We start from the raw sequence: 14,155 nt of genomic DNA on the forward strand, positions 1-14,155 counted from the left end.
GGAGAAGAGGAGGATTAGGAAGTGGTATCGAGTTTGCCCCTGTTTGATTGGAGGATCCAGGCTGATCTGTAACGCAGGTCAAACAAAGAACATCATGTCTAACCCCGTGCTGTACCTGTCCTGGGAGTGTTTGATGGGGACGATGTAGAGGGAGATTTACTCTGTATCTAACCCCGTGCTGTACCTGTCCTGGGAGTGTTTGATGGGGACAATATACAAAAGAACACCAGAAATAGGAGACCACCATTCGGCCCCTCGAGCCTACACTGCCATTCAGACTGATGTTCTTGCGTTTCAATTTTCACCTTCCCATCTAACCCCGATAACCTTTGATTCCCTTGGTCTAACAAGAATCTATCTACCTCCGCCTTAAAAATATTCAGTGACCCGAGGCGAGTTCCAAAATCAAAAGAATTCTCATCTCTGTCCTAAAAGGGGCGACCCCTAATTTTAAAACAGTGCCCCCCTCCTTGTTCTGGAATCACCCACAAGAGGAAACATCCTTTCCAAGTCCACCTTGTCAATACCGTTCAGGATCTTGTAAACTTCAATCAAATCACCCTTGCTCTTCTAAACTCCAGTGGGAACAAGCCCAGTCTGTCCAACCTTACCTCATAAGACAACCCGCTCATCCCAGGTATCGATCTAGTAAACCCCCTCTGAACCACCTCCAATACATTTACATCCTTCCTTAAATAAGGAGACAAAACTGCACACGGTATTCGAGATGTGGTCTCACCATCGCCCTGTATAACTGAAGCATAACATCCTTACTTTTATGTTCAACCCCTCTGGTAATAAAGGACAGCATTCCATTAGCTGCCTTAATCACTTGCTGTACCTGCAGACTAACCTTTTGTGACTCATGCATTAGAACACCCAGATCCCTCTGCACCTCAGAATTCTCCATTTAATTAAAACTCTACTTTTTTGTTCTTCCTGCCAAAGCGAACAACTTCACATTTTCCCACATTAAACTCCATTTTCCAGATCTTTTCCCACTCACTCAACCTATCTACATCCATCCACAACCTCCTCATGTCCTCTACACAACATACTTCCCTACCTATCTTTGTGTCATCTGTAAATTCAGCTACCATGTCTTCACTCCCCTCATCTAAGTCGTTGATGTAAATTGTAAAGAGTTGAGACCCCAGTACAAACCCCTGTGGGACTCCACTCGTCACATCCTGCCAAGCAGAAAAAGACCCAGTTATGCCTACTCTCTGCTTTCTGCCAGCCAGCCAATCCTCTATCCAGGCTAATATGTTACCCCCTACACCAAGAGCTTTTACTTTCCATAATAATCTTTGATCTGGCACCTTATCAAATGCCTTCTGGAAATCCAAGTACAGCACATCTACAGGCTCCCCTTTATCCACTGTGCATGTTACTCCTTCAAAAAACTCCAATAAATTAGTTAATCATGATTTTCCTTTCATAAACCCATGCTGACTCTTCCCGATTGCCTTGAGCTCTTCTAAGTGCCCAACTAAACCCTCCTTAATGATCGATTCTAATAACTTCCCCACGACAGACGTCAAGCTAACTGGCCTGTAGTTTCCTGTTTTCTGCCCCCTCCCTTCTTGAATAGATGGATTATATTTGCTACTTTCCAGTCTGATGGAACCTTTCCAGAATCTATCAAATTTTGGAAAATTAACACCAGTGCATCGACTACCTCACTCATCACCTCTTTTCAGACCCTGGGATGAAGTCCATCGGGACCCGGAGATTTGTCAGCCCGCAGCTCCATCAGTTTGCTCAGTACTGCTCCCCTAGTGTTTGGAATTTCACCAAGTTCCTCTCTCCCTCCCACCTCCTGAACTGCAGCTATTACTGGAATGTTTAATGTATCCTCTATAGTGAAGACAGAAGCAAAATATTTGATCATTTCTAACGCCATTTCCTTATTATCTACTATTAACTCCCCACTGACACGCTCTAGAGGACCAACACTCACTTTACTCACTCTTTTCCTGTTTAAATACCTGTAGAAACTCTTGCTATCCGTTTTTACATTTCTAGCTCGCTCCCTCTCAAACTCTGCTTCCTTTCTCCTAATTAACCTTTTAGTCATTCTCTGCCGTTCTTTATATTCTGTCCAATCACCTGCCCTGCCACTCATCTTTGCGCAGTTGTTAGCTTTTTCCTTAAGTTTGATGCTTTCCTTAACATCTCTGGTTAACCACGGATGGTGGGTCCTCCCCTCAGAGTTTTTCTTTATAGTAGGAATGTACTTATTCTGCATACTCTGAAACATCCCCTTCAATGTCTGTCGCTGCTTCTCTATTGATCTATCCTCTAGCCTAGTATCCCAGTTCACTTCAGCTGGATCAGCTTTCATCCCCACATAGTTGCCCTTATTTAAGTTTAAGACACTAGTCTTAGACCCACTCTTCTCCCTCTCAAACTGGATGTAAAATTCAATCATATTGTGGTCACTGTTACCTCGGGGTGCCTTTACTCTGAGGTTATTAAATTAATCCTGTCACATTACACAATACCAGTAGAGGGAGCTTTACTCTGTATCTAACCCCGTGCTGTACCTGCCCTGGGAATGTTTGATGGGGACAGTGTAGAGGGAGCTTTACTCTGTATCTAACCCCGTGCTGTACCTGTCCTGGGAGTGTTTGATGGGGACAGTGTAGAGGGAGCTTTACTCTGTATCTAACCCCGTGCTGTACCTATCCTGGGAGTGTTTGATGGGGACGGTGTAAAGGGAGCTTTACTTTGTATCTAACCCCGTGCTGTACTTACCACAAAGAACATTTGCCTCTGGTCCTTGTGAGGTAGGAGGAACAGGCGGAGAACGGTGGTGTAGGGGATCTTGTAGTCAAACGTTTTGCCGTGAAGATGCAGGAAAGCAGGGTAAATGCGGATATCGTAACGGCCTCTTGGAGTGAGACATTGCAACTCCCGGAAGATGCACAATGCATCTCCCGTGGCCTGAATGATGTCAGCCTTCGAGAGCACATTCTGGGAGAAAGCCTGCAACAGGGCAAAAGATAGGGAATTCCCTGAAAATCATCCAACAACTCACGCCTGGACGCAACAACAGCATTATGTTTAACACGACCGCTATGGATGGTCTTCGATGGGAGAGTTAGGGGATTAGAGGGATGGTCTTCGATGGGAGAGTTAGGGGATTAGAGGGATGGTCTTCGATGGGAGAGTTAGGGGATTAGAGGGATGGTCTTCGATGGGAGAGTTAGGGGATTAGAGGGATGGTCTTCGATGGGAGAGTTAGGGGATTAGAGGGATGGTCTTCGATGGGAGAGTTAGGGGATTAGAGGGATGGTCTTCGATGGGTGAGTTAGGGGATTAGAGGGATGGTCTTCAATGGGAGAGTTAGGGGATTAGAGGGATGGTCTTCAATGGGTGAGTTAGGGGATTAGAGGGATGGTCTTCGATGGGTGAGTTAGGGGATTAGAGGGATGGTCTTCGATGGGTAAGTTAGGGGATTAGAGGGATGGCCTTCAATGGGAGAGTTAGGGGATTAGAGGGATGGTCTTCGATGGGAGAGTTAGGGGATTAGAGGGATGGTCTTCAATGGGGTGTTAGGGGATTAGAGGGATGGTCTTCGATGGGGGAGTTAGGGGATTGGAGGGATGGTCTTCAACAGGCCATACAGTGTCTCTCACCTCAACCGGATCCATCCCGTCCTCCTGCGAGGGTGGGACGTAGAATCGGACCTCCATCAGGGAGACCTCAGCATCGTCGTTCTGGTGGAACTCCAGCGTCACCTCGTTCTTGCCGGTCGTGCATTGCGAGACGTTGGTGAGCGGGATTTCAAAGGCTGACTGCTCTCCAATATCGAACGACAGTAACTGGCCTGGAGGTGAACGGAATGGGGTGGGGGGGTAAGAGGAGGCAGAAAAACATCAGCAGCAGATCTCACACCCCCACCTCCCCGACCCCGCACATTCAACCACAAAGCCATCCACCCAAAGGGTTGGCTTTGCGGACAGCCAGCACAGTCTCAATGGGCAGAATGGCCTGTTCCCAGGTCCCATCATCCTCTCCCTTGAAAACTGCACAGGAAGAGGCCATTCTGCCCATCAACCCTGTGCTGGCTCTGAAAGGTCTATCCAATTAATCTCACACCTCTGCTCTCTCCTCCCCCCCCACCCACCCCCACCCCCCCCAGCACCCCCCCTACCCACCCACACCCCCCCCCAGCCCCCCGCACACCCCCCCCAACCCCCCACACCACCCCCCCCAACCACCCACCCCCACCACAGCCCCCCACCCACACACCCACCCCCCACCCCCACCCCCCAACGTATCCCTGTAATTTTTTCTCCTTCAGGTATTTCTCCAATTGCCCCTTTCGAGGGTCCCCCTGTTGAATCTGCTTCCACCGCCCTTTCAGGCAGCATCTTCCAGATCACAACAACTCGCTGTGTGGGAAATAAACAATTCTCCTCATCTCCCCCCTCTGCTCCCTTTTCCGATTCCCTCCGACCCGCGTCCCTCCGCTTCCCCACCCTCCTGCCACTGGAAACACTTTCCCCTCGTTCCCTCGATCGGGAAACCGCCCCCCCTCCCCTCGGGATTTCCAACACCTCCATCAAATCTCCTCTCAACCTTCTCTCCTCCAAGGTGAACAATCCCGGCTTCTCCAATCTCTCCACGTCACTGAAGTTCCTCATCCCTGGAACCATTCTCGTGAATCTTTTCCGCACTCTCTCTAAAGCCTTCACTTCCTTCCTAAAGTGCGGTGCCCAGAACTGGACACAATACTCCGGTTGAGGCTGAACCAGTATTTTTTACACGTTTAACATAACCTCCCTGCTCTTGTACTCTGTGCCCCTATTAATAAAGCCCAGGATGCTGTCTGCTTTATACCCGCTCTCTCAACCTGTCCTGCCACCTTCAATGATATATGCATCTGTGCCCCCAGATCCCTCTGCCCCTGCACTCCCTTTTAGAATTGTACCCTGATAGCCGCAAGGGAGAAGGTTAAGAGTGTGTGAATAATCACACCAATGATCGTCAAAACGAATAGACTTCACACAAAAATACAAACTCCTGCTCTCCAGCACCTTCCCTCAGTACTGACCCTCCGACAGTGAGGCTCTCACTCAGCACTAACTCCTCCGACGGTGCGGCGCTCCCTCAGTACTGACCCTCCGACAGTGCGGCACTCCCTCAGTACTGACCCTCCGACAGTGCGGCGCTCCCTCAGTACTGACCCTCCGACAGTGCGGCGCTCCCTAAGTACTGACCCACCGACGGTGCGGCACTCCCTCAGTACTGAGCCTCCGACAGTGCAGCTCTCCCTCAGGACTGACCCTCCGACAGTGCGGCGCTCCCTCAGTACTGACCCTCCGACAGTGCAGCTCTCCCTCAGTACTGACCCTCCGACAATGCGGCACTCCCTCAGTACTGACCCACCGACGGTGCGGCACTCCCTCAGTACTGACCCTCCGACAGTGCGGCGCTCCCTCAGTACTGACCCTCCGACAGTGCTGCACTCCCTCAGTACTGACCCTCCGACAGTGCGGCTCTCCCTCAGTACTGACCCTCCGACAATGCGGCACTCCCTCAGTACTGACCCACCGACGGTGCGGCACTCCCTCAGTACTGACCTTCCGACAGTGCGGCGCTCCCTCAGTACTGACCCTCCGACAGTGCTGCACTCCCTCAGTACTGACCCTCCGACAGTGCTGCACTCCCTCAGTACTGACCCTCCGACAGTGCTGCACTCCCTCAGTACTGACCCTCCGACAGTGCTGCACTCCCTCAGTACTGACCCTCCGACAGTGCTGCACTCCCTCAGTACTGACCCTCCGACAGTGCGGCGCTCCCTCAGTACTGACCCTCCGACAGTGCGGCACTCCCTCAGTACTGATCCACCGACGGTGCGGAGCTCCCTCAGTACTGACCCACCGACGGTGCGGCACTCCCTCAGTACTGACCCTCCGACAGTGCGGCACTCCCTCAGTACTGATCCTCTGACAGTGCGGCACTCCCTCAGCGCTGACCCTCCGACAGCGCGGCACTCCCTCAGCGCTGACCCTCCGACAGCGCGGCGCTCCCTCAGCAGTGACCCTCCGACAGTGCAGTGCTCCCTCAGTACTGACCCTCCGACAGTGCGGCGCTCCCTCAGTACTGACCCTTCGACAGTGCGGCGCTCCCTCAGTACTGACCCTCTGACAGTGCGGCGCTCCCTCAGTACTGACCCTCCTACAGTAATCATGACACACTCACCATTGAATCGCGCTGTCCCCCAGTTCCAGCCCTTCACGCACATCTCTTTCTCATGGAGTTCTACCTGGTAATGGGATTTGAAGTAATCCGCCATTTTATCAAAATCCTACAGGAAGAAATCACAAAGTGTCAGGGGCCTGGTAAAAACTCGAGGACGCGCCCAGCTCGTGGCCTACAGCGGAAGTGTCAGCGAGCAACTTAAAGGCGGGAAGCCAGGGAGAGGGGGAGCGAATTCCAGAGCTTCGGGGGCTCACTCAGCTGAAGAAACGGCTGCCAGTGGTACAGCGATGGGGGACGCACAAGAGGCCGGAATTGGAGGAGCGCAGAAGTTAAGGAAATTTGTGGGGCTGGAGGAGGTTACAGAGATAGGGAGGGTTGAACGGGCTGGAGGAGGTGACAGAGATAGGGAGGGTTGTAGGGGCTGGAGGAGGTTACAGAGATAGGGAGGGGTGTAGGGTCTGGAGGAGGTTACAGAGATAGGGAGGGTTGTAGGGGCTGGAGGGGGTTACAGAGATAGGGAGGATTGTAGGGGCTGGAGGAGTTTACGGAGATAGGGAGGGTTGTAGGGGCTGGAGGAGGTTACAGAGATAGGAAGGGTTGTAGGGGCTGGAGGAGGTTACAGAGATAGGGAGGGTTGTAGGGGCTGGAGGAGGTTACAGAGATAGGGAGGGTTGTAGGGGCTGGAGGAGGTTACAGAGATAGGGAGGGTTGTAGGGGCTGGAGGAGGTCACAGGGATAGGGAGGGTTGTAGGGGCTGGAGGAGGTTACAGGGATAGGGAGGGTTGAGTCCTTGGAGGAATTTTGAACCTGAGGGTGAGAATTCTAAATTTGAGGTCTTGCTGAACAGAGTCAAAGAGCTCTGAGCACAGAGGATAATGGTTAGACCACAGTCGGAGCACTGTGCACAGTTCCGGTCTCCATATCCCTCAGTTAGGCTACACTCAGAGCACTGTGCACAGTTCCGGTCTCCATATCCCTCAGTTAGTCCACACTCAGATGTAAGGAACATATCTTATTATTTCTGTTGGACTGTGGATTAGAACTACAATGGCTGCTGGTTGAAAGACATGCCCAGTGGAACAGGGTGAAAGATATATATACAATGCTGCAGTCCTGGAACAGAGTGTGCCATGAAAGACAGGATGGTGCCTGAAAGGAGTCCTGGTACCAAGGAAGCTGCCTGACAACGGCGTTTTTAATTGGCTCCTGACCAGCTTTCCCACCAGTGCAGAGCTGAATAGCTCCTAGCCGGAAAGGAACAAGACCTAAAACCTCTTTCTCCTGTGCGTGAAGGATTCCAGTAATTACACAATAATAGCTGGGTGTTTTTTTTTTGTTCTCATAGCTCTATAACCTGCTCTCTCCCTCTGAAAACCCCTGTCAAGAGGCTAAGGGCAAAATCACTGCTCGGTACATTGAAAGGCAAGTGCTCAAGCAATGAACTAAATAGTGAAAGTGCTGGAAGACCACCTCATGCCATCAACATGAACTGAAAGGGGTTTGGAAGACATCAATCAAAATCAACCCGTGGAATCCTGTACTCCGGAACTGGTGCTATTGAACTGTTTTATCCCACCCTTGTAATCCACGGTTTTTCCTTATGTGCTGTACGTGCGTGCACAGGGATTTAAGAGGGGGTAGAGTTTAGGTTGTAGTGTTAGAAATCAGCAGTTCCATTTTACTTTCTTTTACCACAGTTTATTCAATAAACAGTGAATTATTTATTAAGTTTACAAGCCAAGTGCTTGTATTCTGTTAGCCTAAATTAAACAGTTAGGTAGAATTGGGGCAATCTGGTGTTTTGATCGAACTTTTTCACCGGTGACGTGACTCAGGGAGCAGTGGGAGCTCAATATTTCAGCGCACTATCCCCAGTGAGTCATGACACAGGGCACTGTGCACAGTTCCAGTCTCCGTATCCCTAGCTAGACCACGCTCAGAACACTGTGCACAATTTCAGTCTCCGTATCCCTCGGTTAGACCACACTCGGAGCACTGTGCACAGTTCCGGTCTCCGTATCCCCCTCGGTTAGATCACACTCGGAGCACTGTGCACAGTTCCGGCCTCCGTATCCCTCAGTTAGACCACACTCGGAGCACTGTGCACAGTTCCGGCCTCCGTATCCCTCGGTTAGACCACACTCGGAGCACTGTGCACAGTTCCGGCCTCCGTATCCCTCGGTTAGATCACACTCGGAGCACTGTGCACAGTTCCGGTCTCCATATCCCTCGGTTAGACCACACTCGGAGCACTGTGCACAGTTCCGGCCTCCGTATCCCTCGGTTAGACCACACTCGGAGCACCGTGCACAGCTGCAGTCTCCGTATCCCTTGGTCAGACCATCTTCGGGAGTATGGCGAAGAGGGGCTGGGGACGAGGGTCGGAATGGGGAGGGTGTGTGGAGTATTAACACCAGCGCAGACCGGATGTGCTGAACGGTCTGGTTCTTCACGGTAAAAGTTGGACGCCGGCGTGGAGCTTACCAGCCCGGCAGGAATGCCCCGATAGACAGACCCGCGCCCCCTCTCAGCACACTCACCCCCTCACGGAATCCATCGAACTTGCAGAGGTTGCCATTCCTCAGCTGCAGCTTGATCCCGTAGCCCCTAGCCACACGGCGCCAGACTCCCTCACTCACGTCTGCTGCTTGCACGCTGTCCACCTTCCCGGTCTTGTTGTTCTTGAAGACGATGCTCTGTCGACTGAGGCGCAATCGGCCATCGATCTGTCACCAACAGCAGAAAGAGCAGGGAATCAAACGTTAGAAAGGAGCTAAAGGTCTCCCTAAAGCAACAGAGCCTCTGTCCCTCTACATCTGTAGAGGTTGGGGCTGGAGGAGGTTACAGAGATAGGGAGTGTTGTAGGTGCTGGAGGAGGTTACAGAGATAGGGAGGGGTGTAGGGGCTGGCGGAGGTTACAGAGATAGGGAGGGGTGTAGGGGCTGGAGGAGGTTACAGAGGTAGGGAGGGGTGTAGGGGCTGTAGGAGGTTACAGAGATAGGGAGGGTTGTAGGGGCTGGAGGAGGTTACAGAGATAGGGAGGGTTGTAGGGGCTGGAAGAGGTTACAGGGATAGGGAGGGTTGTAGGAGCTGGAGGAGGTTACAGAGATAGGGAGGGTTGTAGGGGCTGGAGGAGGTTACAGGGATAGGGAGGGTTGTAGGGGCTGGAGGAGATTAAAGGGATAGGGAGGGTTGTAGGGACCAGATATGTGTCAGTGTTATACACAACATATTGCCGTTAGTAACTCACTATTCTCAGCTCTGTCCCCCAGTTGTACAAGTTGACGTGATGCAGTTAAATGTTTAATAATTCCTCCACAGACTCCATACCTTTCCTCCAGGGCAGACATTTTAGCTGCTCCACACCCATTCCCTCCCGCCGACAATCACCCCCACTGGGCCAGTTGTTCCCCCGCCCCCCCCCACAAAACCCAGGCCAGCTGTTCTGCTACACCCCTGACACCCCCCCAACCACGAGTCAGCTGTTCCTCAACACACCTTCTCTCCCACCCCACCGACCAGCTAATTCCCTTATACCTTCTTCCTTGGCCAGCTATTCCCCGCACAGATGCCTTCCCCACCCCCACCCTCAGGCCATCTATTCCTCCCACGCCTTCCCCCGGGGCCAGCCGCCCCCCCCACACCTTCCTCCCCCCGGGGCCAGCCGCCCCCCCCCACACCTTCCTCCCCCCGGGCCAGCCGTTCCCCCACACCTTCCTCCCACCGGGGCCAGCCATTCCCCCAGATGCCTTTCGCACGCACCATGATTCCTTTCAGCTCCTGGTAGATGTCATTGTATTCCAGAACTTCGGTGCTCGACATGGTGCCAGTCACAGGTCCGGACTACCCTTTACTCTGCCAAGGACCCGCCGCGAAGCCGCAGCAGCCCGCTCCCTTGGAACCACTCCGACACCGGGCTCTGACCCGGGCCCGGCTGCTCCTCGGCTCCGGCCGCCGCCTCCGCCCGCTGGCCTCCTCCTCCTCCTCCTCCTCGGCGAGGTCGGAAGCACAGAACTCTGCCCGGGATGGTGCAGACGACAAGGCGCTCGGGCACCTGCCCGACAGGCCGCACGCCCTCCTCCGCGCCCCTCGCCGTCGGGGGCTGAGCCGAGGACCCGCCGGTCCTCCTCCTCCTCTGCTTTGGCTCAGGACCCGCCGGTCCTCCTCCGCCTCGGCTCGGGACCCGCCGGTCCTCCTCCGCCTCGGCTCGGGACCCGCCGGTCCTCCTCCGCCTCGGCTCGGGACCCGCCGGTCCTCCTCCGCCTCGGCTCGGGACCCGCCGGTCCTCCTCCGCCTCGGCTCGGGACCCGCCGGTCCTCCTCCGCCTCGGCTCGGGACCCGCCGGTCCTCCTCCTCCGCCGCCTCGGCTCGGGACCCGCCGGTCACTCTCGGCCGCCTCGAAGCCGCGTCCTCTTATCCCGGACGAGCCCCCCCCCCCCCCACCACCACCGACCGAGTGGCAGCCCTCCGTCCGCCGCCTCCCGGCCCACGACCCTCCAGTCCTCCAACGCCGCCGCCTGGCTCAGGACCCTCACTCCGGTCCTTGCAGTACCCCCCAGAAGGCGCCCAGGAGGCGCTGCGCCCTCGTCCGCAGGCAGATCCGCCAATCTTCCGCCGTTACTCCGCCCGCACCCCACCACCCACCCCCGGCCGATTCCTCCCAAGCTCCCTTTCTTCGGCCCGGTGGCGCCAGCCGCAACCCGTTCCCGCGCCCCTAGGCTCCTCCTCCTCTTCCCCTTCCTCGTGGGTTCCGCCGCTGCTCCGCCCGGGGATGCGACGATCCTCCGCCGGCCCGCGCGCGCTCTCAATCGCTCGCCCGCCAACCAACCAACAAACAAGCGGGAGAACCACGTGAGTGAGCGACCGGAACCGGAAACCAGAAACCAGTAAACCGTGGGCCCTGATGACGAATGGGGGGGGGGGGCGGGGGGGAGGGACAAAGAGGAATAGTGGGGGGTGGGAGTGGGACCGGAACCGGAACCGGAAGCGGAAACCACCGGTGTCTCTCGCCTGTAGGCGAGCGGTTGGGGGGGGGGGGGGGGGTCAAATGTCACCCACCGAAAGAGAGGAGCATTAGGAAAAGCAAAGGCGTTTCAAATGGATTAGCCACGACGATCCCTCGAAGCGGACAAAGAGAGGGGGCTGCGAAAAGAGAAAGGAAAAATCGTTCCTCCGCGTTTAAAAAGATGAACTCTCCCCGCCCCGGTCAGAGGTTAAGGGTCACCGCCACATGGGGCCGTGGGGGGGGGGGGGGGGGGGGGGAGAGAGAGGGAAAGAGAATCATAAGGAAAAAGTTCGCAAATTCATTCTCCGCCCCGACTCCCGGTTGCTCCTCAAATGGAAAAAACTGAAATACATTTTAAAAAAAGAAAAAATGCTCGCAAATTTTGTTTCAAAGGTTAGCCCCGCCCCCCCCAGCCAACCAACCAACCATGGGCCGGGGAGACAGGGTCAAAGGTCACCAACCAATGGAGAAGGGGATTCAAAATGAAAGGCGTCAAATCCGTTCCCGATTCAATTATTCGAGTGACAATACAAACATTGGGGCGTGAAAAGCAAAAGTTAAAAAAAATTCCTCCCTTCTTCTTATTCCGAGGCGAGTTTGTGGAGGGGGGGGGGGGTGCCGTTGCCATGGCGTGACGTCACGCCCGCCACTTTTTTTTAAAATGACAACAGACTTTTAATTTTTTTTAGCAAATTATGTATTTTCCTTGGCGGAGTTTTTAATCTAATTTATTTGTTTGTTTTTTTTTACTGTTTTGACGAAGAAGAAATGACTTTACAAAAGAAAATATAAATTTGAAAGGGGCAGCGTGCGCGGCCGCCATCTTTGTAGGGGGCAACGTGCAGCAGGGCGCGTGCGTGGTGATCACTCCCCACCCACCCCCCAACCCCCCACCTCACCTTCCAATTGCAAACATCACATTGCGAGAAACAGAGACTCTCTCAGGGTCCCAGAGTTTCCTTTATCCCATTTGATTTTCTTAACATCTTTCCTTCCCTGCCCCCACCACCCCTCCCCCCCCTCCATTATTTTGGGAAGGCATCTTTGTTCCTGTTTGCTGGAAAAAGAGACTTGTCGAAGTTTTTCATCTCGCACTCGTCAGGACATTGCAAAGTAACCTGATGAGCGCAAGTCCAAAAGCTTCGATGTGTCTCTTTTCTCAGCAATATTCACATTCTGTATTGGGGGGGTGCATGTGCTAATCCGAGGTGCAACGCACCTTTCAGAGGATGGGAGCAGATTGCCCGCGTGGCTGTGTTACCCAATGGCCACGTAGTGCGGGCTACGGTGTTAATCGGTAGTTTAGGACAGGGCCCGGTTGGAGAAGCACAGGCTTGCATCCGTGCTCTGTGACTTGCGTAAATAAACAGCACGTGCTTCATCTTAGACCTTCGGTCTGTCCGCAAGCGTAACCCAGACATCCCTGTCGCTTGCCATTTCAACACTCCACCCTGCTCTCATGCCCACATGTCCGTCCTTGGCTTGCTGCATTGTTCCAGTGAAGCTCAACGCAAACTGGAGGAACAACACCTCATCTTCCGACGAGGCACTTTACAGCCTTCCGGACTGAATATTGAATTCAACAACTTTAGATCATGAACTCTCTCCCTCCATCCCCACTCCCTTTCCGATCCCCCTTTTTCCCAATAATTTATATAGATTTTTCTTTTCCCACCTATTTCCATTATTTTTAAATGTATTTCCATCCATTGTTTTATCTCTACCTTTTAGCCTATTTCAATCCCTTCCCTTCCCCCTACCCCACCCCCACTAGGGCTATCTGTACCTTGCTCATCCTGCTTTCTACCCTTAATTAGCACATTCCTTAGATAATATCACCACCTTCAACACCTCTTTGTCCTTTTGTCTGGGACATCTTTGGGTTATCTCCACCTATCACTGGCCCTCTATCCAGCTCCACCTGTCCCACCCCACCCCTTAAACCAGCTTTTATTTCACCTCTCTTCTATCCTCAGTTCTGATGAAGAGTCATACGGACTAGAAATGTTAACCGTGTTCCTCTCCGCAGATGCGGTCAGACCTGCTGAGATTTTCCAGCTATTTTTGTTTCAGTTTTGGATTTCCAGCATCCGCAGTTTTTTTTTGCTTCTGTCTCAGCACTCCATCTTATACTGGTCTCTGCGTCTGCAGGGTCCTGTTTACCAACTCACCAGCCACTAGAGAGGCAGGCAACCATGATAGCTTGCCAAAGACCAAAGGAACGTGTCAGTGTGTAATGAAAAGCCTGCCTTCCTGTATCCGCCCAACAGTGTTTAATGTTGCCGCACCGGGAGGAACAGGACCACTGAGTGCTCCGAGTGTGGTCTAACCGAGGGATACAGAGATCGAAACTGTGCACAGAGCTCCAAGTGAGGTCTACCCGAGGGATACAGTGACAGGAACTGTGCACTGTGCTCCGAGTGTGGTCTAACTGAGGGATAACGGGACCGGAACTGTGCACAGTGCTCCGAGTGTGGTCTAACTGAGGGATAACGGGACCGGAACTGTGCACAGTGCTCCGAGTGTGGTCTAACTGAGGGATAAAGAGACCGGAACTGTGCACAGTGCTCCGAGTGTGGTCTAACTGAGGGATAAAGAGACCGGAACTGTGCAGAGCGCTCCGAGTGTGGTCTAACTGAGGGATAACGGGACCGGAACTGTGCACAGTGCTCCAAGTGTGGTCTAACTGAGGGATAAAGAGACCGAAACTGTGCACAGTGCTCCGAGTGTGGTCTAACTGAGGGATAAAGAGACCGGAACTGTGCAGAGCGCTCCGAGTGTGGCCTACCCGAGGGATACAGTGACAGGAACTGTTCAAAGAGCTCCGAGTGTGGTCTAACGGAGGGATAGGGAGACAGGAACTGTGCACAGTGCTCCGAGTGTGGTCTAACTGAGGGGATAAAGATACCGGAACTGTGTACAGTGCTCCGAGTG

General features: G+C 53.5%; 1 protein-coding gene across 1 annotated transcript in view; it reads right to left on the minus strand.

Annotated features, from left to right (window-relative positions):
• The window catches only part of LOC121269424 (FACT complex subunit SSRP1-like), a 34,185-nt gene extending 23,685 nt beyond the window's left edge, over positions 1-10,500 (minus strand). The window contains exons 1-6 of the mRNA XM_041174043.1: positions 9,979-10,500; positions 8,757-8,942; positions 6,217-6,322; positions 3,645-3,835; positions 2,761-2,991; positions 1-66 (exon numbers count right to left, since the gene is read on the minus strand). The exon at positions 1-66 is cut by the window's left edge and continues 38 nt beyond it. Of these exons, the coding sequence (XP_041029977.1) occupies positions 1-66; positions 2,761-2,991; positions 3,645-3,835; positions 6,217-6,322; positions 8,757-8,942; positions 9,979-10,038 (840 nt within the window). The 5' untranslated portion in view covers positions 10,039-10,500. The remainder of the gene's footprint in view (positions 67-2,760; positions 2,992-3,644; positions 3,836-6,216; positions 6,323-8,756; positions 8,943-9,978) is intronic.
• Positions 10,501-14,155: the final 3,655 nt, after the last annotated feature.

The sequence above is a fragment of the Carcharodon carcharias genome, chromosome 24 (assembly GCF_017639515.1).
Source record: "Carcharodon carcharias isolate sCarCar2 chromosome 24, sCarCar2.pri, whole genome shotgun sequence".
Classification (NCBI taxonomy): Eukaryota; Metazoa; Chordata; class Chondrichthyes; order Lamniformes; family Lamnidae; genus Carcharodon; species Carcharodon carcharias.